The 27604-nt window shown below is 48.1% G+C and overlaps 11 protein-coding genes across 11 annotated transcripts; 7 read left to right on the top strand and 4 right to left on the bottom strand.

The window, feature by feature from the left end:
• Nucleotides 1-973: 973 nt before the first annotated feature.
• LACBIDRAFT_315445 (uncharacterized protein) lies at nt 974-2269 on the bottom strand (the record flags this gene model as incomplete). Its single annotated transcript, XM_001877998.1, has 3 exons — nt 974-1582; nt 1633-1703; nt 1759-2269. The coding sequence occupies 3 exons, from the start codon at nt 2267-2269 to the stop codon at nt 974-976; spliced, it is 1191 nt and encodes a 396-aa protein (XP_001878033.1).
• A 1660-nt stretch (nt 2270-3929) lies between these two features.
• LACBIDRAFT_247842 (uncharacterized protein) lies at nt 3930-5226 on the top strand (the record flags this gene model as incomplete). The annotated part of the gene is made up of 6 exons (XM_001878354.1): nt 3930-4111; nt 4159-4296; nt 4350-4503; nt 4553-4667; nt 4727-4965; nt 5023-5226. Coding segments are annotated over 6 exons (1032 nt in total), but the record flags the coding sequence as incomplete, so codon positions are not given.
• A 369-nt stretch (nt 5227-5595) lies between these two features.
• Nucleotides 5596-7580, top strand: LACBIDRAFT_315443 (uncharacterized protein; the record flags this gene model as incomplete). The annotated part of the gene is made up of 13 exons (XM_001878353.1): nt 5596-5876; nt 5935-5961; nt 6030-6051; nt 6105-6191; nt 6260-6333; nt 6384-6472; nt 6551-6809; nt 6885-6926; nt 6987-7032; nt 7094-7127; nt 7191-7422; nt 7476-7509; nt 7569-7580. The coding sequence occupies 13 exons, from the start codon at nt 5596-5598 to the stop codon at nt 7578-7580; spliced, it is 1239 nt and encodes a 412-aa protein (XP_001878388.1).
• A 256-nt stretch (nt 7581-7836) lies between these two features.
• LACBIDRAFT_315442 (uncharacterized protein) lies at nt 7837-10234 on the top strand (the record flags this gene model as incomplete). Its single annotated transcript, XM_001878352.1, has 7 exons — nt 7837-7912; nt 7964-8003; nt 8051-8213; nt 8267-9065; nt 9121-9325; nt 9386-10024; nt 10114-10234. 7 exons carry the CDS (start codon nt 7837-7839, stop codon nt 10232-10234), a joined length of 2043 nt encoding a protein of 680 aa, XP_001878387.1.
• Nucleotides 10235-10326: 92 nt separating this feature from the next.
• LACBIDRAFT_293262 (uncharacterized protein) lies at nt 10327-12215 on the bottom strand (the record flags this gene model as incomplete). The annotated part of the gene is made up of 3 exons (XM_001877997.1): nt 10327-10577; nt 10634-11423; nt 11529-12215. The coding sequence occupies 3 exons, from the start codon at nt 12213-12215 to the stop codon at nt 10507-10509; spliced, it is 1548 nt and encodes a 515-aa protein (XP_001878032.1). The 3' UTR covers nt 10327-10506.
• A 451-nt stretch (nt 12216-12666) lies between these two features.
• On the top strand, nt 12667-14259 carry LACBIDRAFT_324588 (uncharacterized protein; the record flags this gene model as incomplete). Its single annotated transcript, XM_001878351.1, has 3 exons — nt 12667-12977; nt 13027-14160; nt 14220-14259. The coding sequence occupies 3 exons, from the start codon at nt 12667-12669 to the stop codon at nt 14257-14259; spliced, it is 1485 nt and encodes a 494-aa protein (XP_001878386.1).
• A 1925-nt stretch (nt 14260-16184) lies between these two features.
• LACBIDRAFT_324587 (uncharacterized protein) lies at nt 16185-16792 on the bottom strand (the record flags this gene model as incomplete). Its single annotated transcript, XM_001877996.1, has 4 exons — nt 16185-16364; nt 16438-16497; nt 16563-16646; nt 16706-16792. The coding sequence occupies 4 exons, from the start codon at nt 16790-16792 to the stop codon at nt 16185-16187; spliced, it is 411 nt and encodes a 136-aa protein (XP_001878031.1).
• A 699-nt stretch (nt 16793-17491) lies between these two features.
• LACBIDRAFT_324586 (uncharacterized protein) lies at nt 17492-18507 on the top strand (the record flags this gene model as incomplete). The annotated part of the gene is made up of 4 exons (XM_001878350.1): nt 17492-17605; nt 17655-17809; nt 17932-17954; nt 18353-18507. The coding sequence occupies 4 exons, from the start codon at nt 17492-17494 to the stop codon at nt 18505-18507; spliced, it is 447 nt and encodes a 148-aa protein (XP_001878385.1).
• A 1177-nt stretch (nt 18508-19684) lies between these two features.
• On the top strand, nt 19685-22806 carry LACBIDRAFT_315438 (vacuolar amino acid permease). Its single transcript, XM_001878349.1, has 20 exons — nt 19685-19945; nt 20000-20009; nt 20068-20085; nt 20143-20203; nt 20254-20413; nt 20465-20505; nt 20555-20585; nt 20641-20682; nt 20735-20781; nt 20843-20933; nt 20986-21057; nt 21110-21160; nt 21218-21455; nt 21507-21691; nt 21750-21795; nt 21849-21872; nt 21928-21978; nt 22035-22129; nt 22189-22341; nt 22398-22806. The coding sequence occupies exons 1-20, from the start codon at nt 19778-19780 to the stop codon at nt 22644-22646; spliced, it is 1833 nt and encodes a 610-aa protein (XP_001878384.1). The 5' UTR covers nt 19685-19777; the 3' UTR covers nt 22647-22806.
• A 729-nt stretch (nt 22807-23535) lies between these two features.
• On the bottom strand, nt 23536-25177 carry LACBIDRAFT_324584 (mannitol-1-phosphate dehydrogenase M1PDH1; the record flags this gene model as incomplete). Its single annotated transcript, XM_001877995.1, has 11 exons — nt 23536-23593; nt 23658-23750; nt 23808-23836; nt 23913-24002; nt 24064-24206; nt 24263-24307; nt 24364-24457; nt 24512-24586; nt 24638-24664; nt 24747-24792; nt 24855-25177. 11 exons carry the CDS (start codon nt 25175-25177, stop codon nt 23536-23538), a joined length of 1023 nt encoding a protein of 340 aa, XP_001878030.1.
• Nucleotides 25178-25801: 624 nt separating this feature from the next.
• On the top strand, nt 25802-26073 carry LACBIDRAFT_315436 (uncharacterized protein; the record flags this gene model as incomplete). Its single annotated transcript, XM_001878348.1, has 1 exon — nt 25802-26073. Exon 1 carries the CDS (start codon nt 25906-25908, stop codon nt 26071-26073), a length of 168 nt encoding a protein of 55 aa, XP_001878383.1. The 5' UTR covers nt 25802-25905.
• Between the last annotated feature and the right edge of the window lie 1531 nt (nt 26074-27604).

Genomic DNA, 27604 nt, shown 5'->3' with positions numbered 1-27604 from the left:
ATGATGTAGCTCAGTCAATTCTCCACCGATTTACAAGAAAAAAAATGCGCCGGAATTGTATAGATAGTCTCTATTCAAAGGCATAAAAATCTACAATGTGTCTGATTTTGGTGGCTATGCAACATCTATTAACCCAATGTTGCCTACTCGAGCTATCAGCTTCACAATGGATAGGATTTTGGCTTAGATTTGCAGAGACCAAATAACCAATTAGTATGTGGCTTCAATCCTACGGGTCCATAATTTTAATTACTACCCCATAACTATGTTAAAGTGCTCATTCTTAGGGGTGATCTCGACATAGGGGCCACAAATAAAAATTCTGGATCCGTAGATCGATTGGAATTCAAATTCTAAGTAATATCCTCTTACAAACCATGTCCATACGTGTTGTGGTTGTAAAGTTATAGTCCAATCTCTCCAGAGTGCCAAATTTGGCAGGGAAAACAAGCTGATTTCGCATTTTTGGAGCAATAAATACAATTTCTACATAAAAAACACTCTCAGTGGATTCAATCACATCATTCCCTCAAACCCACTGCAAAAAATATATTGGATTGGTGTTGTGGAAGGTACAAAGTCCATGTCTCAAGAAATTGGCCCTGTGACGCTATGTCACGGCATGTCACTGGTCATCACACTTACCAAGGATTGTGCAACACCATTATAAGACGGGTCAAAGTTGCCCTTGATCTTCGACCTGACGCATAGTTGAGTTCCGATATCTAACTAGATGATTGTTACGTTGTCCGACTCGAAACAAGCCGAAAAGTGGCTTTAGAGGTTTCTTCCCTCTGTCCCCTTACCGATACAACTGTTCGTCTCGGGTCAAACATCATGACAAATTTGCAATGTAAATAATTCAGGTATAGTAACGGGTCCATTATATTGCTCGAAAGTTGCCAATGAAAGATTGGCAACTTTCGAGCAGTAAGTACTCTATCCGACAATACTCTCAACGGTTCAACAAAAATTAAACGACCCCCCGAACAGCCCAAAACGCCATCTCAACATTCCGACCACTTCCATGTCCCTTCCTCCGATACATCCCACTATACGAGACATCAAACGAGAAGAAGCCTTCAAACAGTTCCATATTCTTCCCCTCCGCGTACAGCTTGCTCCAAAGCGGCCTCATCTTGATTTCCCCTGACGCGGACGAGACCCCGCAATTGTTTTCATCGAGTTCGAGATCTCCGGCCACCCCCCGCCCCTGCACCGTCTTGCTAATGTGAACAGATTCCGCCATCTGGCTTGAAGTGAACTTGACCTCCGTCTTGTTGATGCCCGTAATCTTGATAGGGAATGGCAACTCCTCCATTGGGTCGCAGAGGACGAACGACCTGAAGGTGCCTGACGCTCCGGTGGTAAGTTCGTCTGGTAAGGTGATTTGGGCGGTGTTGTCTTTCTTGGCTTGGTACGTCAAGATTGTCTTGTAGAGCTCTTCATGGTTCGGAGTTTTGCTGCCCGGAGGCAAGTAGACTTTGTGCAGGAATGGAAGCTTCATTCCGTATAAGTCGAATTTGCCGGTGAACTTGATCTCGGGGTCTGCGGTCCTGTCGATAGCGTTCGAGGCCGTGGGCTGGAAGGAGATGAGTCAATGGTCGGGAGGATAATTGAGATTCGACATACCTTCGGGACTACGGAAGCGACCTCGTTGACGGAGTCCGAAGACTTTTCGGTAGTTCCTTCAAGGGGCTCGGCTGAATGAACGACGCGTCAGGAGGCGAAATGCAGATAAAAACGCCTGATAATCACAATTTTCCTTCGGGGATGACGTTTTGACGCGCTTGTTGGGTCCTTGGGTCTGTGTCTCGCCGGCGGCATCCACGTCGACAACCTCCCTGGTCGGGTCAGGTTCTGGGGTCCGAGCGCGTTTCTTTCCTTTCGCTGCGGCCTTTTTCTGAAGGTGGTTGGTCAGGCTAGAGACCCTTTGTCGAAGAAAATACTCACAGGTGGCATGTTTGGCTGTGAAGTGGTTACAGTGAAGTTCTGTCAAGAAGAGGTGATATGTGGTCTGAGAATGAGGTGCAGAGGGTGGGAAAAAAAAAGAGAGGTTGACTGGGGAATTGTGCAAGTTGTAGGCTTTTATATAAAATGCACCTGTAGGCTGCGACCCGTCTAAATGACGTTTGAACGCCACTGGCAAATATTGGCGCGGGAACCTTTGAGTCAAAATAGCGGGTATCCAGGGCGACGGTCCAAGGGTCAAGGCTACAATGTTCCATATAAATACTGCCCAAAGTTGCTTTTTCAATGTTGTGCACATTTTACACCAGAACACCAAACTTTGGAGAAGTTAGGGCAGTCACTAGAAAGAAAATAGGAGCGAATGGTAAGGGGGCGTAATTCAGCAACTCAACAGGTAGAGCTTGGAGCAAACACACCATTTTTTTCATTGCAAGACGAACTCGATTCAACTGGAAAGTCCCGGCCGCAAAGTTGGAGGTCGCACTCTCAGCCACCGCACGAGCCTTTTCTAAACACCCACAAACATCGGAGATGTAACTTTGTGACTCTACAAGGAAAGAACCTTCATCACTGTCGACGACGACGAGCTCCCACTCTTTCCTCTCTTCTTCTATCGTGCGGTGCCCCGTAAACCCAATTTTAATTTTCGAAAGATGACTAACATATCATCAGGACACAAGCGGTCTTGGGAGGGCGTAGATGATGGTTTACACAAAAGGCCTAGGGACAGGGAAGAGCCGAAGGACTGGAGGGACGTATATCTGAAGTCGCCGGTGCGAAAACCACCGCCAGGACCAAAGGATAGCTTGGAGAGGCGCGACAGCCCTAGCCGATATGACAGGCATGATAGTCGGAAGTTCAGCGATAGCCGTAGACGGCGGGAGCCAGAGTACCGCAGATCAACAGACCAAGGGAGGGATAGGGAGCGACATGATAGAGACCGCGACCGTCGCAGTGAGCCACGTAGGGAGGGTCATGCTCGATCCAGGTCGCCACTACGCAGGACCACCAGCCGCGCATACTCGCCCAAGCCCAAACACAAACCTGAAGAGGAGAGGGAGGAAGGAGAGTGAGTATCGTGAGACCATAAATCGAGTTTAGCCTTGACGTATGCTAACTTGCTTGCTTACAGGATATCTCCTCGTCCAAGCATATCACCTCCGCCCTCAGAATCCAAAGACCAGCCACTTGCGAAGCTGGTACCGGAGCCAGTACCGAAGTCACCCGTGGTGCTTCCAGCAGAAATGGAACTAGATATACCACCATCTCCACCACCCGTTGAAGACGTCCTTGCAGCTCGCCGTGCAAAACGCCTCGCTATCTTGGCCAAGTATGCCGGCGTTTCCAGCGTTGCCACCAGCGTCAGCCCCAGCCCAGGGCCTAGCAGTGCGGTCCAGCCGCCTACTACTTCATCCTCAATTTCTGATCGTGTATCTCAGACCCCCAGTGCTATTGATATGATTGCTGCTCCGCCTGCGGTGGCAAATGGTGCATCCAGTCAGTATCTCATCATGCACTTGTCTAAATGCTAATGTTCTTTCTCGTAGGCAAAAGGGAGTCTATGTCTGCCTCACCTACTCCTCATGATTTTGAGCTAGCTAAAGATGAAGATCAAGAGGAAGAGGTTCCCCGCGAAGGCGAGGGGGCAGAGCAAGTTTCGGCCGCGGATTATGACCCCAGTCTAGATCGTAGAGAAGATGAACACAAACGATTCAAGGAGCCTATCCCAAAGAATGAGCCTACGGAAGAGGAAATAGAAGTCATTGAAGAGGAAGAGGAGGAAGATGATGTCGACGACATGTTCGCGGCATTGACGTCTGAGAAAAAGCCCAAGAAGGTCAAGAAAGTTGTTGTAAGTTGACTTCTTCCTTGTGTCGCAGTTTTGACTTCAATTTTCTGCCATCTAGAAAAAATCAATTGCACCTGCGCTGATCACTACTACCCTGGATTCTGCAGCGGACCCCGAAGGCTACTATAGTGTTATTTTGGGTGAGCAGCTAGATGGTGGCCGCTATCAAGTATTCTCTTCTCTTGGCAAAGGCATGTTCGCCAACGTCGTCCGGGCCCGGGTGTTACAAGGCGAGTTGGGCGAGGTTGGCAAGGAAGTGGCCATCAAGATCATCCGATGCCAGGAGTCAATGTAAGTTGACATTGGGTTCCCCCTATTCCTCTCTCATCTCTTCCTAGGTACCGAGCAGGCTTGAAGGAGGTCCAGATTCTCAATAAGCTGAAGCAAGCTGACCCGGATGATAAGAAGCACATTGTGCGACTTGAGCGTACGTTTGAGCATCGGGGTCATCTTTGCCTGGTGTTTGAATCAATGAGGTTCGTCCTTCCTAGCCCATTTGTCTTTGTACCGGTCTGATCCCACCATTTAGCATGAACCTTCGCGACGTTGTCAAGCGATTTGGAAAAGACATTGGCCTTAACATCCGCGCTGTCCGTGCTTATGCCCACCAGCTTTTTTTGGCCTTGAGCTTGCTCCGGAAAGCAAACATAATGCACGCTGACATAAAGCCTGATAACATTTTGGTATGCTCCTCGTCGGCCGCTTAAACTGCTCCTGACAGCCCCTTTCTAGGTCAATGAAAACAAAACGGTACTCAAGTTGTGTGACCTTGGGTCAGCCTCTGATGCGTCGGAGAACGATGTCACCCCTTATCTCGTCAGCAGATTCTATCGCGCTCCCGAGATCAGTTGAGTGAACTGTTTCTCAGGTGAAAGTATGTGAGCTAACCATACATCTTCCCTCTAGTCCTCGGCGTTCCCTACGACCCCTCTCTCGACATCTGGTCGATTGGGTGCACACTGTATGAACTCTACACGGGCAAAATCCTTTTTCCCGGTCGATCTAACAATCAGATGTTACTTCTTATGATGGAGCTCAAGGGGCGCTTCAACAGCAAAGTGATCAAAAAGGCTGCATTTGGTGACACATACTTTGACGATATGGGTGGGTTTGAGAGCGTCGAAAAAGACCGGATAACGGGGAATGTAAGTAGCCGATCGAGACTCAGGAGGAATGGTCAACTGACGGGCTAAATGTCTTAGGATGTCGTAAAGAAGGTACACATCTCAAAGCCGACGCGGGATTTACGGGCTCGATTGATGCCGCCTGCATCGGTGAAGATGAAGGATGATGAAAACAAGATGATCGTGTCTTTCATCGACCTCCTGGATAAGTGTCTCTCGCTAGACCCCAGCAGGAGGATCACCCCTCGCGAGGCGCTTGCGCACCCCTTCATTCGTGGATGAGTTTCAAGGTGTGGCTTTCGAAGGAGATGGGGCTCAGATCATCTCCGCTTGCAGTTTGTCTTGTATTCGCATCATCTGCTTGATGCGACCTAACTTCTTTTCCTCGCACATCATGCATCAAGGCTATGTATTTCTACCACAAGTATTCTACACAATTCAAGTTCCGTTAACTTACACTTATTACCTTGTGGGGATATCATATCGAAGTATCTTTTATCCAGGATGTATTTGAGGACGACCATAAGCGAGGAAGAATGGACCGACACCCAGGCGCGTTCGCTGACAGTTGAATTCGACTCGGACAACGTTTGGCCGGATATCAAACAAATCGGATTTTGAAACTTGTGTGGGCTTGGCAACGAACGAGCGATGACCGCTACAAAACGGCTCAGGGAGATATTGGTCCACCTTGCTTCTGGGATCAGAACATCCTCACCATCGTCTGCTTTTGATTCTGCGACTGAGGAACACGCTCAGGCTGCTGATATTGTTAGGAAAGATATAATGGCGTTACCGACTTTTGATGAACTACCCAAGTACAAGAACTTTGCGGGGTGTGCGTGGGGTGTTTGGGGCCCTGATGATCAACTTGGGACGGTCAACCTTTTGACGGACGAGGTTGTGCAGCAGGCTGCGGCTGAGGAGATCAAGTATGTTCGCGTATTGTGTGATATGTTACACGATGCTGATGGGCTGTTCGAACTTTAGGACAGGGAGGTCTGTTTCGTTGAATTGGTGCGTTCCTCTGATCTTTGAATACGGGTGAACGCCCTGCTAACGTTAGCCCCCTCCTTTGCTTGCAGGCCTATCAATTTCCCGGAGAAGGTTCGTCCGGGGTACAATGCTCCTGACGTTGAGGCTCACCCCTATGATTTCAGCCAATGTTCGGGAGGAAAGGTCCGGAGGTGTGCGCTCTCGCCAATCATGGTGCAGATTTACCGCTGCGGGACGACGAGATTCATGTTGTCCGTCCTCTTCCCTTCATACTTTTTGGTGTTGTGGCCTCTGATGGGACCTCTCTGCACCTTCCTAGAACACGCAAAGTGGGACGCAGTGGGATGGGATGAGGCATTTTGGTGTGCTTGAGCATAAGGTGTATTATCAAGGGTTTGTATCAATTTGCATATTCAGTTTGGGGTATCAACTCGTGTTTGTAGGGTTTCAGCATCGGACGTCCCCGTAGGTCCTTTGCACCTCCCCGACCCGAATATGATCGACCCTGTGAACACGAACCTGGGGGTCCAGAGTACGTCATTCGCCTCGCTGCATTCCCCACGTCAATCCTAGACTAGTGCTCAGCTTACTCACTTGAACATTTAAACAGACTGGGCCACGCACGGTATCTGTGGACGCGGTGTCCTTCTGGACCTTGTTCGATACTACACGAAGGAAGGCAAGCCATTACCGTACGACCCGTGGACTACGCATGGGATCAGCGTGGCTGAGCTGGAGGCTGTTGCCGAGGCGCAGGGCGTGAAATTTAGGGCTGGGGATATCTTGCTCTTGAGGGTAGGGTTCATTCAGAAGTATCATCAAGTGACTGGGGAGGAAAGGGATGCGCTGCCGGGCAGGCCGGAGACTTTGTGAGTTTTCCTTTTGTATGGCTCAAAGGGATTCAGATCTGGTGCTAATGTATTTCTACTTGCTTTGTTTGGTAGCGCAGGGATTGAACAAAGCGAGGGCATGAAGAAGTTTTTGTGGTAACTTGTCTTTCTTTGTTCCCTTTTGTGACATTCTGGCTTGCTGATGTGGATGGTTAGGAATAACCACTTTGCGGCTATTGCTTCTGATCAGCCCGCTTTGGAGGTGCGCAATTGTTACCGTCAGCCCGTCGTGGATGAGGATTTGACGAACTTATCACCCAGAGCTGGCCTGCGGAAGTAACCACATATCTACATCAGGTACGTGCGTATAACTGGTGATCCGTTCTAAATGAATGAATTGGCGCCGCCGTGCTCGTATAGACTATTTTAGGGTTAGTCCCTTCATCAGCAAACCTTGTGTAATTCAGGTGATTAACAACGAATTAACAGCTTGTGGGGTATGCCGCTCGGTTGGTGTATTTGCCAATAAGATCTCGGAGTTACATTGTCCTTACGATCGTTTAGGCGAATTCTTCGACCTCGAGAAGTTGTCCGAAGTTTGTGCTGAAACAGGGCGTTACACGTTTTTCTTCTCGTCCTGGCCCATGCATATGTACGCATTGTCTTGTAAATCTCTCTTTGTCTCTTCTGACGGCTCGCCGATAGCATCGGAGGATGCGCCAGCCCACCCAACGCGGCGGTGAGTACTGCAGTTCCATTCTTGGTCATTGTCCTGATGTTTGCCACTCCTTACCCAAGGCGATGTTCTAATTTCTACCCCTCGTGCATCTCTGCATGGCTTTTAACGACGTATTAAGCTCGAATGAAATGAATGGAGTGCCGGGGTGTTCAAGTTTTTTTATGTACATGTGCATACACGTAGTTGTGGTCCCTGCAAGGATTGTTTTTAACCTGGACGCGTTCTGGGGTACCATATGGACTGTGCACGTGACGTCCAAGTTGTTTCCATCACTGAGCTCGTGTTCGCTGTTCTTCGTTCTTACTTTCGTCGGCGCTGGGTGGCACGATGAGCAGCAGTCGGAGAGAGTCGCGCGCCTCTCTGGGCTCGAGGCAGAACGACGCCCTCTTCGAATTCGAGAACTGTACGTGTCCAAGGGTATCACACGGATCATGAGCTAACCTGTGGCATGCAGTTAAGAAGAAATTCCTCCTCGCCAACAAGCATATTACAAAGTGCGTTCTTTTCGACCATATATGACGGTGGTTAATCGGAGTTGTAGACTCAATTCAACACTGAGCGTCCGAATCGAAGAGCTCAATGCCCAAATATCAACATTGTATGTTGAGAACCTCAAGTTGCGTGCGTCAGAAATCGCCCTGGAAGCACAGCTCAAGCGCGAGCGGGAAAAGTCGCGAAAGGTCATGGCCGATGCAGAGGCTGCCGTACGTTTGCTTTTAGTTCGGATGCGTTTGAGAAAACTGACACCGTCTTGCAGAGCCTTAACTTGTCGAAACAATTGAGTTATCTTCGTCAAACTTTCAATATAGGATTGACACCCGCGACACCACCTACGCCTCCGTCACCGCGAGTAACCAAGAGGCCACAACCACCACCACCTACATCGCCCACTACACAGGGTACACGCATCGCCAGGACTCCAAATGTCCCGGGGATTTTTGAAGAAGAGGAGCCCTCCTCTTCTTCATCCGACGAACGCGATGAAGCAGCGAAAGCTGTATCTCCACCTCATCGTAAGTCCAAGTCCAAGCCACGCCTCTCAGCGTCCAAGCTGCCACTGCCCATGCGGGTGACTTCGCCAACGCCGCTTCCCACCCCAGCACCAGCGTCAACGTCCACGAGAATACATCTGGATCTGAGCGTTGTATCCACTGGGTCGAAACGCAAGCCTATGCGAAGACAGAGTGGCTTGTTGACCGTTAAAACGGACGCGCTGTCAGTACCACGCGCAGCAAGTCCGGCCTTTGGGTCTCCTATACGGCTGGAGGCAGGTCGAGCTGAGGAAGAGGAAGAGATGGCAGTTGACATGGAGGTGACGACAGATTCTTCACCGCCGCCCGAAAGGGAGAAGAAGCGGGGGAAAGCAAAGGAGCGAGATATGGCTGCGGAAAGTGATCGAGACGCTGTTGTTGTAGACAGCAATACCACTCGACGGCGAGAGCGGAAGAGGGCTCGCGAGGACGATGATGTTGTGGCCATCCCAGCGGAGGCGATCAAGTTCAAGCTCATGGATGTCACTAATTCGAGGACAGCTCTGCAACCTATAGGCCATAAAGGTGTGCTGATTCTCATCCGATTTGATATCATCCATGTGCTTACATTTGTATTCAGTCTTTGAGCAAGCTGACTCTGACTGCGCCCAGAGTAGCAACAACCGCCAGTTCCTGGAAGAAAACGGCTCTCCACCATCTCTTCCCACCCCACGCGCATCATCCAGCCCTACACCGGCTTCTGAAGTGGACGCAGCGACGACTGCGGCTGGACGAGAGAAACGAACAAGAAAAAGCGTCAATTATGCCGAACCCAAACTGAACACGTATGTCTTCATTGATCTCGTTCATTTCCGGGACCTGAGCGCCTTCCTCCAAATAAACAGGAAAATGCGCAAGCCAGATCCAATTCCCGGATCCTCGGAATCCACCAGCTCAGGGTCGTCGAGGACGGCGGGCAAGAAAAGGTCTTCGGCTGCGGCTGTGATGGCTGCGTATCGTCCAGCAGCAGACGGCAACGATGCAGACAATGATACCGAGGCACGCTCCTCGCTTGAGTGTGCACGTCCTCTTCCTCTTCCCCTTCCTTCTTCTTCCAAGACAGAGGCAATGTTACCACTGCGAGCGATGAACGGGGGATACATCAACCCAGAATTATTTCCACTCCCAGCCTCGCGTCCTGGCTCCGCAGCTGCCATGTATTCTCCTGGTCCGCCTCCTCGAGCGGGCGGGAGCACGACTGCATCCTCGTCTGGCTCTTCGACTACGAGCACTGGAGTAAGTCTGAGGAGGAAGAAGTCAAAGCCGCAGATATACTTTGACAGCGATGACGAGGTTGGAGAGAGTGATGGTGCAGAAGCGGATGGGGAGTATGTTCCTGGTGGTGGTTCGAAGAGAGGTGGATCTTCGTGGGTGAATGTTAATGTGGAAGGGAGGAAGAAGAGTGCGACGAAGAGGAGTGCTGGTGGTGGTGCGAAGCAGGACTATGTGCATGCTGCACATGCGCAGGAGCTGGATATGCGCAGGCATAGTATGGCTGTGTGATAACGATGCACGCAGGCTGGCGGTCTCTTGATTCCTTTTCTCTTGATCTTTCTTTATTCATTCATGACAGACAATTGGCCGCTCGACCAACCAACACAACGACACGAAGATTACCCCCTCATCACTTTTTTGAAAGTGTAAATACGATTACCTATACTCACTCCACCCACATAGCAGCGGATAGCCTGTAAGCAGGCGTATGTACCCGATGTACATTATTTAGATATTGATTGTGTAGGAGGAAATTGGAATTTATTCATTTATCAAGATCATATGAAAGTATCTCCAAAATCATAAACCAATGAATTGTGCGCAAATGATACATATATACGTATTCCTACACCACTACGGACTACTATCCAACTGTACCTCAGGCGGCTCATTACTAGGATCCCTCAACCAGCCATCATAATCCACCTGTACGTCCTTCTCCAGCAGTTTATCAACCTGGCTCACTTGCCCATCAACATCGAATTGGGAATTGTACCCCATCCACCCACCAAACTTGTGCTGCTTCCCACCCTGCTGAGTCGACTGAAATGGAGGGTCAAACTCGTCGTCTGGATCAAAAGAAAACCCTCCACCATTACCCCCGTCCTCATCGTCCTCCTCTTCCGGATCAGAATCAGATTCTGCGATGGATGATAGTGATTTTGTAGGAGAGGCTATCACGTCTGGTTCTAGCTCGTCATGGTGTGCACTGAGCGCGTAAGGGTCCAGCATGAATGGATTATCAAGCGGAGATGGGAACCGGCCTGCTTTTACTGTTATCCTGGTTGTGGTTATCTGAGCGTGGCCCTGGGCATGGTTGGAATCGTTATCGTTATCGTTATTGGGGACATCAGCTTTGATCATGAGTTGCTCTGCAGCAACTCGCATAGGCGATTTCGGTTTCCTGCTAGGTGACCCCGATTTCTTGCCTCTCTTCGAAGAGGCAAGAAGCTCGGTGAGTGTGGGCAGGGGACGGCGTTTGGGTGTTGTTAGTCCTACCGCTGCTGCTGCTGGACTTGAATCAGGAATGATACGGTCTTTATCTGAGGATTTGGGGGTGGTGGGTGCTATCGGACTGCTGGACTCTGGAGGGGTTGCGTTGGACGCAGGAATGTCAGAAGAGGGGAGCACGGGCATAGTCCGTGCTTTTTTGGCAGGACGCCCAATAGGGGAGGTAGGTGATACAGGTCGTTTGTGTGTTTGGTGTCCATTTGGACCTGTCAGAGTGGTGGGTATCACTGGGAGAGATTGGGAGGTTCGTGTTTGGCCTTTTGATTTGTTTAAGAGTGGAGAGGAGGTACGCGGAGTGATGGATGAAGGGGGAGTTGAAGGAGGAGCAGAAGGAATGGGTGCGGGTTTCTGCCGACATTGTTCGGGGTTTTGGTCGCGCTTTGGGGTCGATGTAATCATTTGCGATGAGGGAAAGGAGGGTGGGAGAAATGACTTGTGGTCGATTAACTAGTGGCAGATATGAGGGTGAAAGGAGAAGCTTACTGTTTCTGAGATGTTTGCGATACTCTGTACAGTTCGAGTAGGTTGATTCTTGAGCGGAATAGATGCCTCCAAATCGTCTGGTTGACCAAGCTTTGAATGTGAAAGAACGTGCACATTTTGTGCGTTTTCAGATTTGCTGGGTTTGCTGGGTTGCTTTAAGCTCCCTGCATCTTCCTGCAAGTTCCGCTCTTGTGCAGCGCTATGATCCTTGGGTTTAGACAATTCCTCTACATGTGGGGCAGCATTGTCGCTATCGCGATTTCTGGGAGTGGGCTTTGGCTTGCCTACGAGGGCCTGGGTGTTTCGCTTTACCACAGAAAAACCCAAGCCAGACCGAGCCATCAAGGGATCATGAAGCTTTGCCTGAGTGGTGGCTGCCTTCAGATCCTTCTTTGGTTCAACGTCGACAGGCTTATCTTGAACCACGCACTGGACACCCTCTACACGGGTCAAACACTCTCGGGATATGGATTTAGACTCGATAGTCTCCGGAGGAGAAGGATCAACAAGATCAACATCGACCGTCTTCTTCCAACTCTCGATCTTCCGCTTGAGCCGGTCTTCTTCAGCTCTTCGCCTTTCCCATTCCGCCCACTCTGACTCAGTTCCAGCATTTATTCCAGGCTCGGACAATTCCCTGTCGGTGCGAGCCCCCATCCAGCGATAGCGCCCACTAGTGATACTCATGTGCAGGATTTGGCTGAGCGCAGCCCAATTCCCGTCAGTGGGGTTCCAGTCTGCAGCTTCCTGGGCCTCTACCACGCGCTTTCGCAGTTCCTCGACCCGGGCTTCGCTCTCTTTGTCCACCGGGGGTTCTTCGCCGTCCACAGGTGATCCGCAGCGAGAAGATGGTACCTCCTGCACGGTATGTGCCAGCGCAATGTGAGTACACGATAGAGAAGTCAGATAATTCGAAGTTGCGGGTTGTTTCGCCGCTGAACTTGGCCCGGCTTGAGATGACCCATATAATACGGGTGTGAAGAGTGTTTTTGTAGGCCTGTAAGCCTTGCTTGGGGGTTTTGTAGTCATTCTGAAAGGAGATTTGAGAGCATGCCACTGAGAGAACAATGTGGTTGAGACCAACCAAGGTTACCAAATTGGGTCACGAGGGTCCACACTGACTTCGACGACAAAACATATGGCGAGGTTGTTCTGGAGGGGTTCGGCCCTCTTCAGGCCCTCTGTAGCTACCCTCACTACACTCGGTGTTCTTGGAACCACATACCACACCACTGGAGTTGCCCATGCGGATAATAACGGCGCTTTGGAGGAAAACTCCGCCTATCTTGGAGTTTCTCAAACAACCTCGAGGAGGCGTACAGCAATTGAGCCTTTTCCTTTTGGAAAAAATAGGGATGTGATCTGGACGCACCCACAAGCTTCTGCATTCAGTGCTACAGTCGAAGGAGACACAGGTATTGCGCGGATAGACTCGCTCACCTTGTCCAAGTGAGTTTAAGTTCTTCAACTACACAAATGTCACTCAACACCCCCCAAGTAAAGCATGGTCGGAAGATTTCGTTGCGCTGAGATCTGTGTCGGTGTCGGGTCTCACGAAGGACGCCCTGTCAACTAACTGGTCCCTCGTCTCCCTCACAAACGGGTTCAGTGGCAGTCGAATCAGTCTCGAGCTAAGTAAAATAATCAATAACGCCGTTCTCGACGGTCTCACAACCAACCTCCACGAATATGTAAAACCCAATAGCGAAACTGAATTCACCGACGTCGAGACTTCCCCATATCCAACAGAGCCTTACGAAGAAGCCGTCAATCGGATAATTAAGAGTTACTTCGTGGCGATAGACACCGCCTTCACAGAAGACCCCTTGAAAGAGGCATTATCCTCTGGGAAGAAAGCAGATGCTATCCGTCCACAATCCGTTGCGCTGAGCGGCTGCTCAGCAATACTCTCCCTCTACGACTCCTCCGCTAAGCAGCTACGAATAGCACTCACTGGCGATTCGCGGGCGCTTCTCGGCCGCCCCCTGAAAAACAAAGATGGGAGCAAATCATATGAGGTGCACGTCCTCACCGCCGATCAGACAATCCAGCCATCATCACCTCATGCCTCCGTCATCGCCCAAGCTAAGCTGCCCCACCCCGTATCCCGCGCTTTCGGTGTCGCTTCTCTTAAATGGGGGCGTGAGATCCAGCAACGGTTGCACGAAGAATACCTTGGAGATCGTCCGTTCCTACCCACCACCACCGCAGAGCCACCATATATCACAGCAGAGCCAGTGATCACCTCGATCTCAATCAAGCCGGGGGATTTTCTCGTCTTGGGGTCCGCAGGACTTTGGAAAAGCTTGACGAACGAAGAAATTGTAGGCCTCCTGGGGGTCTGGGTCGACCGCGGGATGATAAACGCTGATACCAATGTTGTGGAAAGGTTATCATCCTCCGAACTTCTCAATCCCAGGGACTTACCTGTTGCTGGGAGGTCGGCCAAGGTGGTTAAGGGTGACTCAGACGATGGTACAACTATGTACCGCCGCTGGCGAACAAAGAAACAGTTCGTCTGCGTTGACCATAACGCTGGACTTCATCTCGCAAGAAACGCTCTCGGAGGCTCAGATCAAGATCTGACAGCCGCTCTGCTCAGCATGTCGCCTCCGCGGGCGGCTTTGTTTCGGTAGGTCAACTGGTAACGTGAAATCCTGGGGCTAATTTTCGAAATACTGCGCTTCTCAGGGACAACATTAGCGCTACAGTCGTGTTCTTTGACGACTAGTGACCGCGGTACTTGTGCATAGGGGGCCACTTTCTCAACAAACTGCTGCTGCCGCCAAGGTAGATGTCTACATAATACAATCTTGTCCCAGCAACTCCCATATGGTACCTTCCTGCCACGAATACGACTTTCACTTCAATTCTCTCCATGGCGAGCCTTAGCTGACCCACATGCACCACAGAGGTTGCTATTTATTTTTGGACGATGGCAATGAAGTCTTCCGGGGAACTGTGCACAGGGCTTGCGGCTTGAAGAGGTGTGCGGTTCAACTACTGGCAATAGCACATTTTTTGTAATTTTTTTTTGCTAGTCCGTAAATTGCATCGCGTTGGGCCCCGCCAGTGAACCACCATATAGCACAGCAAAGCCGGTGATCACCTCGATCTCACTGATTAAAGTGGGGGATTTCCCCATCTTGCGGTCCACAGGATCATGGGCGAGCCTTTTACAATGAAGAAGCAGTCGAGCTCATGGGTCCGAGCACGCGACGATACGTTGTTTCTTCGTCAGCCAGTCGTGGTACCTGGTTTTGTCGCGACGTCAGCCATCTTCGGAGTCGACCTTCCAGGAAGAAAACGTTGAATTTGGAAACGTGACGACGATCTTCTTTCCAAATTGGTGCCGGTATTTGCCATCCCGCATTCGACCCAGACCAAGACCTAACGGCCGCGCTGCTCAATACGTCGCTTCCACGGACAGCTTTGTTTCGGTGGGCCAATTGATAACGAAGTACTTATTTCCCAACGCTAATTTTTGCTATCGTGCCTGCCAGGGACGACATCAGCGCTTTAACAGTGTGTTTCAAGTGATTTCGGCGCATCCGAGTCAGTACGGGGCCACGTTCGGTTTATCGGGTTTACGCCAGTCCACCTAAAATTACGTTGACGGTTGACGTCAACGTCAACTCGGGATCGGGATGAGCTCCCATGTGGGTCGGGCAGTGATAAGTGCAAGTCTATTGATTCACCGGCGGATCGCACAAAACAACAAAACAGTGTCGCCACCGCCAAGGTAACTGTGTGCATCATATAATCTCGTCCCAGTAGCTCCCATGCCACATGTCACCCTTTGCGCTACGCATATACCGCTCCTCATTACTACTTTTTTGTTGACCTATGGCACATAGCGGTTTAGAACTCATAATTAATTTGATGATGAAGGGAGTCTCCGGAGGAACTGCATAGTTTTCTTCGTATTTCTACCACGCCAACTACGCGGCTGCTGACAGTACCTTGAGCGCGCCTGTGGCGGCTTGAATTTGTTTGTTTTCGAGAAAGTGTAAAGAAACCTCACCTCCAATGCCGTGAGATTTAAGGAACGTACAGTTCAATTGTCTGTGGAGTGCTGCGGAGTTGGATTCAAATTGTTTCTAAGAACTCGTGCAGTGCGGTAGATCATGTTATGCCTTTCACGTAACTGCTGTGGAATTCAGAACAAGCTAGCCTCGAGCTGTAACATATGTACCCTGCCCCTGTGGAGGTTGCACAAGAACAAGAAAGTGTCATATGCTGTAGCTTAAAATGGCTGCCGTCACCCCGTAAATTGGATATTAGCCCAATTGCTGTAGCCGCGCAAAACTATTGGCTCAAGGCAGGCTGAACGGATCTGGGGTTTCCATCAAGCTATAGGTAACTGTCACCCATCTCCGAAAGTGAAAGAAAATTTTAGTGACCACCCTCGATTCACCAATTAATGCCACTTCGGCCATAAGATTATGCCGCCGCGAACATGATCGTAGCCCACGCTTGACAAGCGTTGAAAAGCCGATGAGATTGTCGTCCTGACTTTCCCCGTCATCGCGGTCTCTTTAAACATTGCCTGGACATATCATCAGGCCAAAATGTAAAACAATGTCTGTGGGTGAATTTTGCATTTTATTCAGCCATTTAGCCATATTCCAGGTTCCAGTGTAACTCGCCGTTTTATTACGCAAATGAGACTTTTTTCCGGGCAGGTTTGGTTGTGGCAGAGAGGAGCCCAACGCGCGCGTGACCATCGTTGTCATCAGGCGGGAAGGTGGCATCCTGTGAACGCCGTTTTCGTTTTTTAGCCTTGTCCTTTTTAGATCGAGCCCGCTGAGCTGCGAGCAGGGCCTTAGTTTCTTTCTGGATTGATAAAAGAACGTCTGATGATGAGCGCCCCTCCTACGGCATGACACCAGGGCAATAGACAACGCACGATCTTGAGTTTCGAATTCGATAAACGTGGTTTTTCATCATCTGTATTCCGGTGGTGAGGCTAACAAGAAGAAACCGCGTGGATGATTAGCTTTTACACATAGCCCTAAAAGTGGTGTGACTCACCTGGGCCTGGTGATGTTTCTCAGCCTTTCTTAGTGCCTTTTGTTCCTGCGCTCCCGCTATTGACGCTGCCAATTCCAGAGCCTCCTATGAAGGGCAAAGAAGGTTCAATGCCGAATGAGGGCAGTCACGGCGCTTAGACTGACGTTCTTTGCCAGGAAATGTTTTCCTTTTTTCCGTCTTGCTGGAGCCGCTTTAGGCGCCAGTGGACCGCCCATTTGCTTTCGTTCCATTTGTGTGAACAGTTTTGTCAAGGAATCAAGGAAAGGTGACTCGCTCACGAGATGATGGATACAAAGCTTGTTTGTTCGTGTTACAAATCTTTACCTTTCGGCTTCTCAATTTTCCTTCAATATTGCGCATTGATCTTCGAATCGCGCCGTCATCCGAGTTAATAGGCTAGGAGTCAGAATATTTTACAGGCGGGGGAAGCGTTCACGCAGACTCGTTTTCGCGACCCCGATACGCCCAGGAGGAAGCATGTACTCTATCGCAAGTGGCAAGATACTCCCAAGTGCTATTGCAATATACCCATTTTTGAATTGAAAGCAACAGGTATGTTAGTGACGAATATAATTGCCCAACCTCTCTCACTGACCTACAAGTCATCTTCAGAAAAGGTAACGAAGATCATGAACTCCCGGAAACCTGAGCATCTGTCTACACTGTCATTACTCCAATTCTAGAACGTTGTCGCAGAACACAATCAGGAACGCATTATTTTTCGTGGCTGGGCAAGTTATCCCCGTTCCACGCGCCGCAAGACAGATTCCGGCATGGCAATACGAAAATAATCGAATTCGTAGGGAAGGCTGCCATTCTTCTTTGATATCTACTCCCGCTTTGGTATAAAAGCATCGTCTAATGTGCGCCAACTTGGCTCACTCAAAAGCCACCTTGCCTTTACACTTTCATCGTCGCCAACTTGGACTATGTGCCGCTGGCGCCAGTTTGTATTTTTTGTGTCTTGCATCCACCTGATTCACTTATTTTCGTTTCTCAGCGTTTGCAACCACTATCTCCAATGCGGACACAAAGAAACTCAAGTAAGTGATGTTCATGTCTGTTCAAATTGGAATTTCATTATTATAATAGCCAGAAGAGATGGTTAGTTCGTCATATTGCAAGTTGACTTCCCAACGTCTCATCTCTCGCATAAAGGTCTTCTGCGACAGCGCCAACTGTAAATTCAGTCCAAACCACCTGCCGACCTGCACCCCGCCAGATTGTATCAAAACATGCTGGCAATTGTGCGTGCTCACTCCAGTGATACTACCCTTCAATTACTCCACCTGATGTTTATCTTTTCGTTCTTTTTTTATCTCTCGATCGTCAATTTGCCGACAATATCATTCCACTGTCACTCCTAAAGTCGTCAGTTCCCGGAACAGTACAGTACGTCATGCTCCGAAGGTTAGCCGTGTGGCATAACTCATCTTTTCGGGGTTCACAGCGCCCAACATTAACAAGTTGTGTCCGAAATGCACGCGTTGCCGTTGAAAAAGTCATTGCCTGTCTTTGGTTCCGGACCGTAGAAGGCACATTTTCATTATTTATATTCCCTGTACCACCTCGTCCAAAAAAAGAAGCAAGGACTTTTGATTTAACCTGATGTGCATGAGTATTGAAGACCTTTTTCTGAACACGTTTCTGGCATTGTCTTGATAAATTAAACCTCCACGTTAACCTCAACGGCCCTTACCCCAAGTTGACTCGATTGCTGTTAACCCCCTTCCCAACTTTACTGGAAGGAAGCTTACAATATACATCAGACACCTACATGTAATTTCTAGGGTCAACGACGCACGATCCTGGTGCCGCTGAGATCAATTTGCTACCCTTGAAGTCAGATTGGAGATTATCTACCATACCGGAAGACCACGAGACAGAAGTAAACGACGCAAAGTCGCTATTAAGGTGCCCAACGGAGGTTCCGGATAAGACCTAAAGAATTGGGGTGCCCAAGACTGCGTCTTAATGATATTGTTGCTGAATTCACATGAGGTCTCTGACATAGACGGGTGTCAGCCCGAGAGACGGATATCACCGTCGAGGTTAATTAATAATTTGGATCTTCCCCATCTTCAAAAGGAATAGAAGCTGTCGCGGAGATGATTTGTCACCACTCTGGGCGCAACATGTAGACCGCCTCAGGTCCCCCACAAGCATCGATCAGAAATTTCTCAATGAGTTGGCAGTATTTCATATTTTTATTTGGAATGACTTCCTCTCCGTTGTTTAGGCAAGGAATTAACTTTTCAAGCCTCGAAGTCAAGCCTGGATTTTTGAATGTTCTCAGTTTGTGACATAGACAAGTGAGGAATATCCATTTCTTCGGAGAACACCGTAATGCGCAAGATTCTCGGAGATTCTGAAAGAAGCGGTCGTCTCTTCTACGTCAAAAAAATCTTTCTTCTCTGTCAAGTACTACTCAAAATAGGTCACAAGAAACACACGTAAAGAGGAGATAACAGGCGCCATAAATTTTCAGTCACTCCAATTCATCACATTGCTAACTGGAATCGTGAAGTGTGAATATACATGCAACGTCGCTTGGAAATAACAGGAACAGTGAATCGCTTCTACGACGGATAATTCGAATTGAAGCGCTAAACGCGCTTGTGGTAAATTGTTTCTGCGACGCACCTGAATAATCGGGGTACTCATCGTTTCAGGTCCCGATACCGTAACGGCGGTAAGTATTAGTAGAATAGGGTGAAAGGGTCGGCCCCCTTTCCGTACCTTATCGAACTTTAAGCGTTATTGGCTATTAATTTGGGTGGAGAAAGTGCGTTTGATCCAAGTTTGATCTCTCAAAAAAGACTACTTAATTGGGTCAAAGAATCATCGGAACAGCAGACTTGTGTGAGCCATTTCGCCAGCGAGATAGAAATTTTACGGGCTTCAGTTGTCTGGATCTAACGACTTGCGCGACCATTGGAGAAATTTGAAAGGCCATTGGAATCTTTTTTCGGAGATATAAATACATCAATTTCCTAGCGAAGACCCTCTTATATAAGCAGATCATCTCACCGGAGCTCTATCCGAATATGGGGTGCAAATGGCTTTCTCAGTGCTGTGTTCCGCCAACACATCTCTGACTCTTACGCCTCCCCCTCTACTGCCGACAGGTCTCTGTAATCGTGGTCGAAAGTGCAGGGATATACGACGCAATCACCCGACGTACACGATTGCAAATTGAAGTTGGCTTTCATCACATGTCACGCGATGCTACAGAACGTGATCCTCTTCTTCAAGCCACAATTCTGGCGGACGAGAGTAGGACGAAGGGAAAGATAGAAAAGACACGCATAGGTCCTCTTGAGCTCTCAAGGTCTACTCGGTATGGCATCTTGGCGGGAATATGGACAGCAACTTTCGTTTCGGTAAGTGGGTGGGGTTACGTCGTGGTTCTAGCTCTCTCATTGTTTTGTTTGAAGGCCTTGAATCGTACGTTTATTTCATCTCACCGAGTTTGGAAGGTAATTTGATTATCCTCTCAAAATAGAGACTCTTGTGCCCACAAGTACTTTGTTCTATTCCCGTACCTGAGTACTTTTTTTCTGATTTTGAACTCTTGCAGTGATCCCTTCGATATCATCGGAATTCAAGAAATCCAATCAAGCAAGTTGGCTAGGCACATCGTGGGCGACACTTATTCTGATCTCCAGTCCCAATATTGAAGCATTCGCAGATATCTCTTGGCCACATGCACGTTTACTCCTCTGTACGGACGTCTATCAAATGTCTTGGGTCGAAGGGGGGCCAATCAAACTGCTTTGCTGTTTTGTGGTCTCGGGGTGCTCATGTGTGGTTTGTCGACGAACATGTATATGTTAATTGCCGCAAGATTTGTGCGTTCCTCTCTCTTTTGAGTTATTTTTTGTCAAGATTGTAACCCCAAGCTCGCTGGGATGGGGGGCGGAGGCTTATTTACGACATCGTCGTAAGTACTTTGTTTCTAAAACATTTTTCCGTGCTCAACGGAAGGTCAGGATCATTGTCGGTGACATGTACAGCATGCGGGTAAGCACGTTTTAGGAAATATGGCAAGTAGTGGCTGTTCAAGTCGAGACTTTAGAGCCGTGGTTTGACTCAAGGCGTCCAAAGTATATTTAATGGAGTAAGTAATATTCGACCCACCCCTGCTACTTTTCTTCATTGTTGTGTATCAGCTCGGATTAGGTTTCGGCGGCCCTCTTGGTGGCATTATCACCGACTGGTCGGTATTTTTTACGGCATCCAACATTTAGAATCTGACTCGTTGATGTTCCCTCTAACAGGCTAGGTTGGAGATGGGCATTTTTAATCCAGATGCCTTTGTTTCTAATTTCCTACATTCTCACTTCATACAATCTGGACTACGTTACCGAGGTAAGTTTGTTTCCTTTCATGCCTCTTAACGGCGGTCAAGTATTCTTTGCAGGGTAAAGGCAAAACTGCAAAGGAGGTCCTGAAACGGATTGATTACGGCGGAAGTTTTTCTCTTCTCATGACGGTATGCTATTTTAATTCTATCCTAATGGCGACATAATATTTCTCGGGATTAGGTTGGGGCGCTCCTCTTATTTTTGAGTGCCAAATATAATGCGTCACTGCCTGTGAGATTTTTTTCCATGAAATTGTCTATGCTAATATAGTGATGGTCCTGTATATAGTGGTCGCACCCATATGTGATAGGCTGTCTCGCGTCATCTGCGATATTTGCTTTCGCCTTTGTTCTATTGGAATTTTTTGTGGCGCCAGAACCCGTTTTGGCACCACACCTCCTCAAACAAAAGATTCCAGTTCTCATTGGAATGTCGAACTTTCTGGTGGCGCTGTGCAACTTTACCGTAATGTACTACTTTCCTATGTGGTTTCAAACGGTCATGAAGACCAAGGCATCCGTCGCTGGTGTGTCCACCCCGAGATCACTGAAGTCATCAATGGTCTGACGAGTCACAGGATTACACCTTCTCCCGAACAGTATTTCTATGTCCATGGGCTCCCTTTTTGCTGGACTGATGATGCATGCGACGGGAAGATACAAGATGATTAACCTGATTTTTGGAGCGTTCCCATTCTTAGGAGCGTGCCTTATATACCTCATACACAAGGATTCCGGCCCTATTCAATCATGGTTTAGCATTGTGAGCCTAGATGAAGCTTTTATGTCTTTTCTTTTGTGAAGAGCACTTTGATCAACAGATGCCCCTCGGATTCGGTAACGGCGTTGTCCTGCAAACGATGCTGAGTACATTATTCAGTAATTCAATATCCTGGCGTATTGATAAGCCTACTTTCAAGTCGCGCTTCTCGTACACATACCTGGTAATTCATCAGCATCATTTACACTTCACAGAAACATAACATTACGCTACTCTAGAAAATCAGATGGCAGTAGGTACCGGATTTTCCCAACTCTTCCGGGGTGTTGGTAAGACAAAGAACATTCTCATCTTATCTCCTGTATTGAACGGTATCTATCGATAGGTCAAGTTGGTGGCGTGGCCATCTCTTCGGCAATTTTTCAATCAAATCTCGAGACCCAGTTGCGGAGACAGATCCATACACCTGACTCAGAGGACGTAGGTGCCAAGTGTGAAATCAATATGCCGTCGCATCTTACCAATACTTTTCCCCTTAGCTTATCAGGAGAATTCGACAGTCGTTCCGCTTCGTAGATACCCTAACTCCAGACCTTCAAAAGATCGCGAATGACTCCTATGGGGTCAGCCTGAAATCTGTCTTTTTATTTGCCGCTGTTTCAACATTGCTCTCGTACCTCGTGCGCTTACCCGTGAGTTATTTTGGCAGAAATAATGGTCCAGACCTTACACTTTTTTTGTACTCTAGGTACCAGATAAAATTCTGGAACATACGCCAAGGCAGCCTCGACGCGTCACAGACGCCGATGTGCCGTCTGAGGTTTCCCCCTCGTCAATTTCCGTAGAAGAGAACGTGGATGATGATGACTCCCAAATTCAGACGAACCCTAGCGAGAGAAACCCTCCACGAAGACGGTTGTCCGCTTATGAACCTAACGACGCGGTGATAGACCTTGAGAGCGACATTGTGGGTGGCTCCGCCAGGCCGACCACGTAAAGGGCACTCCATAGGGTATTTCTTGGTTTTCACCGGACCTTTTGACATATCATCTCCTTATCTATACCTCCTTATACCAACCCACGTTTGCGTGTCGAGGGTGATCTTTAGATTCCGTTCATGTTATTGTGTTTCAATTAGAATGTGTAACGCACCGTGGACGACGTTGGCCTGCAATTCAGTTGATGACGCCATGTAATTAATCTATTTTAACGAACTCTTGCGATCCGAGTCCCCCGCCGTCAGCGGTGTCGCTGTTTATTCTTTTCCTTTGGGTCACTGTCCCTGGGGAAGAATATCCGTCAGCAAACATCGTCTACCTGTAAACCAGGAAGGCTCAGGCGGTCAAGGGTTTTTATTTCATCATCCGTTTCTGACCACCGGTGTTCTAGGACAAAATATCAACAGGTATGTATCACCTGGAATAATTTCTTGGGGTCGTCGTCTTCTGTACACAGGATTCCGAGGTTCTCCTTACAGCCTGCTGTCAGAGCTGGTAATGTCAAAATTCAATAGAAGAGCTGGATAAGCTTAACGATGTGTATCCCTGCCGGGAATATCCGTCCGATCGCGCGCCTATCGGTCGAGATATGTGAACTTAAATGTCGTAAAGATACGGAATCCATTGGTCTGTAGTCATGCCTAGACTCGAACCAGTCTCTAACGGGTTCAATTCACTATGTTAAATACTAGGGGGTGGACGGAGGGGAGTTTAATGGATGAGTCCGGATTGGGTCAGGATAAGGCAGGTAATTGAACCCATAGATGAGTGATACGATCCCAATAACGGCTGGTGTCGAGACTCATGCCAAATTCAAAGGAGAGTCAACCCAGAAATAGACCAGCCCCTGAGTTTCGTACTATAGCTCGGTGAGAATACAACGACAATTTACAGCTTAATGACAATCCTTCCTGCCACCTTTCCTTCTTCCAAATCTGAGAAAATTCTGGGAAGTAGATATCATCAGTACTTCAACACCGTGGCAGCAGTAAAATCGGGAGCAGGCTCACTGATTGATGTCTTCCAACTTCCTGACTTCATATTGACATTTAACCTTTCCGAGCGCTGCAATTTCGAGGGCTTCCGCAGCATCCTGCTGGCTCCTGAATAATTTGACCACGTGTGAGCGTAACGCACACCAACTTTGTCTGTCTTCTCACCCAATAGCCGAGCCTACAATTGTCAAGCTCTGTAATATTTTAAGTTGCCGTATTCGCGTACAAGTTGATTTACTGCACCTTGGCGACTAGTAGAGGGACGGGCACGTTCAAGAGGCCAGCTCCTGCAGGCATTCCGACAGCAACGAGTATGCCAGTTGAGCGCAGATACATTATGGCTTGATTGAAAGGCCGTGCCTAAATCAATTACGTCGGCGTAAATATCCTTGATGAGTAGAGCGGGAAGATAACGACGCACATCTCCTGCTGCAATAATTGCCGCCTGGGGACCACCATCCGTTGCGGCCTTTACATCCTTGATAAGGTCTTCACTCTCCTTGAAATCAACCCATTTCTCTGCGCCTAGTTTGAGGACCATTTCCCTCTTGGCCTCGCCAGTGTCTATATCGAAACTGGGGTTAAATTTTGGTGCAGTATTTGAAGAAAGAAAAATTGACCGATGGCGAGAACTCGCAGACCCATAGCAGCGGCATACTGAACAGCTTTAGGGTAGCTCGGTCAGTCATATTACAGGCATGGAAGAATCAATCGAGTTTACCCAAATGACCCAAGCCTCCTCCCGCACCGGATATGGCGACCCATTGGCCAATGCTGCATTTCGACTGCTTCAAAGCTTTGTAGACCGTCATACCCTACCCCTCTTCAATTGGGATCCAGTGAGATTGATTGGTATGTTTGAAACATACCGCGCAAAGAATGGGAGTACCAGAAGCACCGTCCAGTCCCTCAGGAATTGGAGTGACATAATCGACGAAAGATACCTGGAAAGTAATCAACTTTAGGCGTCATAGAAAAGGATGATATAAACTTACGACGTATTCTTGGAATGTTCCATGCAACTGGAATCCATGCGAAGTTTGGAAACTTACAAGGCAGGCTACGAGTAAAGAATAACAATCCACTGTGGGTAAACATGGACACTGGATTTGGCTCACAAGATTCATGTCCTTTGCGGCACATCTCACACCTAATGAAAGAGCGGGCAGTCGGCTTTCGTGAAAGATTGAAACGCTCGAATGTTGGACACACCTCCCACATACCCCACCTATCCATTTCACCCCAACCCTATCGCCAATCTTCGCGCCGCCCGCGTGACTATGGTCACCAATTGCCACAATGCGGCCAATACCTTCATGTCCACCAACAAGAGGTAGTATAGACTTCCTGGACCAATCTGCCTTCCTGATGTGCAAGTCGGAGTGGCAGACGCCTGAGTATTCGAGCTTGATTAGGCATTCATTGGGCTTGAGCTCGGAGGGCTGAACCACGGGGTGATCAATTTTGATCACAATGTCCTTGTCATAATCCTCTAGAACGGCGGCTTTCTGAGTGAGTGGGATGGGGGTTTGCATTGGTGGTTCTGCAATTTGTCCCGTACCATCAAGTGTCTGACATTTATGGAGGTCGCGGATGAGCCGATGAGCGGCTACGCTAAGCCGGAATTACGGCGTGAATTCCAACAACCATCAAATGAGGATGTATTAGGGCCTTAGGGGAGGTCTGGGGAAGCCATGTGGCCGGTTTCGCGGGGTCAGCGAGAATGGCACAAGACCTCCAAGCGTCGTTCAAGGACCCCTGAAAGTTCACTAAAATGCCTGACCTGAGCTTATTTAGGCCATTTTGAGCAAAGATGGCACACTGGTGGACTACTTTAACATAAAATTGTGTTGGCACGCCAATGAAAGATGAGCGCATATATGAAAGGAAGCCATAGGCGGAGTTTTGGAGAAAAAGACTGAGAAATGTGCCCTCAGGGTCCATTTTACTGTCGAGATAGAAAATTCACTTTTGGGCGGAATTCAGACAAAAATTGGCCTTTTTCATCAGATTTTTTTCCCAAAAAGGACACCCAACCATCCAAATGATGCACAGATGAACCCAAAATTCGTGGGAAAATCTTCACCACCAAGGATGAGGCATCTAGGTGAGATTTCAGGGGTCCTGTCGTTCAGCGTTGGTTATTGAGCTCAAGGAGTGGGCACAGGAAAATCTGCATGCCATCTGCGGACACAGGTTGCGTGCCAGTTGCGAACCGAAAAGAAGTATCTGCGGTCACCTGCATGCAGACCAAGCCAGTTGCATGCAAATTAAACCTAGTAAGCTGAGTATCTGCGGGCATCTGCGAGCATCAGTGCACCTCACTGAGATTTCATATTTCCAACATATTTCTTTATATTTTAATTATCCTTCTAGTTTAACATATACGAATCTCTCTGATTCTTTGGGACTTGTTGGTTTGTACCTATAGGTCTGTACTAAAACCATTTTTTTGCAGAAAGGTACAAGTAACGAAGTGTCTGAGGCTATGACTAGTCAGCCACTGGCTTCTTACCATTATTTTCCTTCTTTATTGGACCTGACTGTGGTTGAGTTTTTTTCCAGAGACTTCGGGACTTAATAGCCAATGTCTGCCATTGTCGAGTGATGGAGTCTCACCTCTCATTCAGACTCACTCTCTTCTTCCCATCCCAACTTGATTCCCCACCAAACGAGGGACATTGGGGAAAACCAACTTTGGAAATCGACAAAAATCTCCCCTTATTTCCCTACTTCCCCACTGGAAAACCTGGATTCCGGACCTTTGGTGTTTCCCCCAATTTCCTCGATTAGACCGGTGTCAGCGGATTTGAAGGAAATTCTTGGGACACTCATAATATATATCACTGTCATTTCCCTCATGTTCACAATGTATTTCAGTGACATTTCCCCCACATTCACTAATTTCAAAACCATTTCATCCATGGGATTCATAAATTATACTGACGAAAGATGTCCTGCATCCAATCAACATTCCACCTGCAATACACTTGCGTTCAGCTTGCGGTACACTTGAGATTCATCTGCGACACACCTGCAACACATTTAAGATACACTTGCGAGAGTTAGTATCCATTGCGAGACTTGCATACACTTGCGTGCAACTTGCGCATCACTTGTGATACACCTGCGAGACCAATGCGAGACACACTTGCAAGCATCTGCACACAAAATGGATGTTTGCGAGCCACCTGCGGTCAACTTGCGAGTAGGCATGAGTAAATACGAACAAAACTCTTGTGTAGACATTTGAACACTGTATTCTGGACTCGTATCCGAGCATAGCAGTGGTGCACATTTGAAGTTCTCAAGTGAAGATTACATTTCTTTAGTTTAAATTTACTAAATACTATGTTGTAGTAGACTATCTATCTGTGTGACACCTGCGATACCTGCGATCCCTTTTGATTATCTGCAAGACACTTGTGGTCACCTGCAAACAGGCGGTCTGCAAGTGACCGCAAGTGGCTTGCAGATTTCTATATGCCCTCAAGGAGTGAGTGCATCTGGGCACCATGATGGCTCCTAATGTGTGTGGATTAAAATCACATGCACTTCACCAAGAAGCTGAGAGAGAGGTAAGTACTTGCATAGAGAAAAAATAACCTTGTAAAGAAGGGAAAGAGTACCATCTCACACTGGCTGCCAAAAATATCGACTGCATGCTGAGCTGTAGATGCAATTGAGATGTTATTTTACAACTAGAGGTTGACTTCATCAACAAAAACCTTCTGTATTGTAAATAGATTAGTAAGGGTTCTTAGTACACCCTCAGCTTCACCCAGTGAAAAAATTTCCAAAATGTTCCAATTGAACTCAACCATTTTCCTTGAGCAGTCAACATATACAGTTGAGTGCAAAAAGAATGAAGGTTGGTTCATTTTTCTGGTTCTTTCTAAGAATCTATTGTACCTCAAATGTATTTGTATATTCTTTTACATTATGTAGTTGTGTTACACTTC

The sequence above is a fragment of the Laccaria bicolor genome, genomic scaffold (genome assembly GCF_000143565.1).
Source record: "Laccaria bicolor S238N-H82 LACBIscaffold_6 genomic scaffold, whole genome shotgun sequence".
Lineage (NCBI taxonomy): Eukaryota > Fungi > Basidiomycota > Agaricomycetes > Agaricales > Hydnangiaceae > Laccaria > Laccaria bicolor.
This window is presented reverse-complemented; position numbering and strand designations above follow the sequence as displayed.

What these genes read in the sequence shown, in the direction of transcription:
- LACBIDRAFT_315438 (XM_001878349.1), top strand. Translation starts at nt 19,778, where the DNA reads ATGTCACGCGATGCTACAGAACGTGATCCTCTTCTTCAAGCCACAATT. An exon ending in GGTGGCATTATCACCGACTG is followed by an intron (nt 20,782 to 20,842) that starts GTCGGTATTTTT and finishes TCCCTCTAACAG; the next exon opens with GCTAGGTTGGAGATGGGCAT. An exon ending in CGTACCTCGTGCGCTTACCC is followed by an intron (nt 22,342 to 22,397) that starts GTGAGTTATTTT and finishes TTTGTACTCTAG; the next exon opens with GTACCAGATAAAATTCTGGA.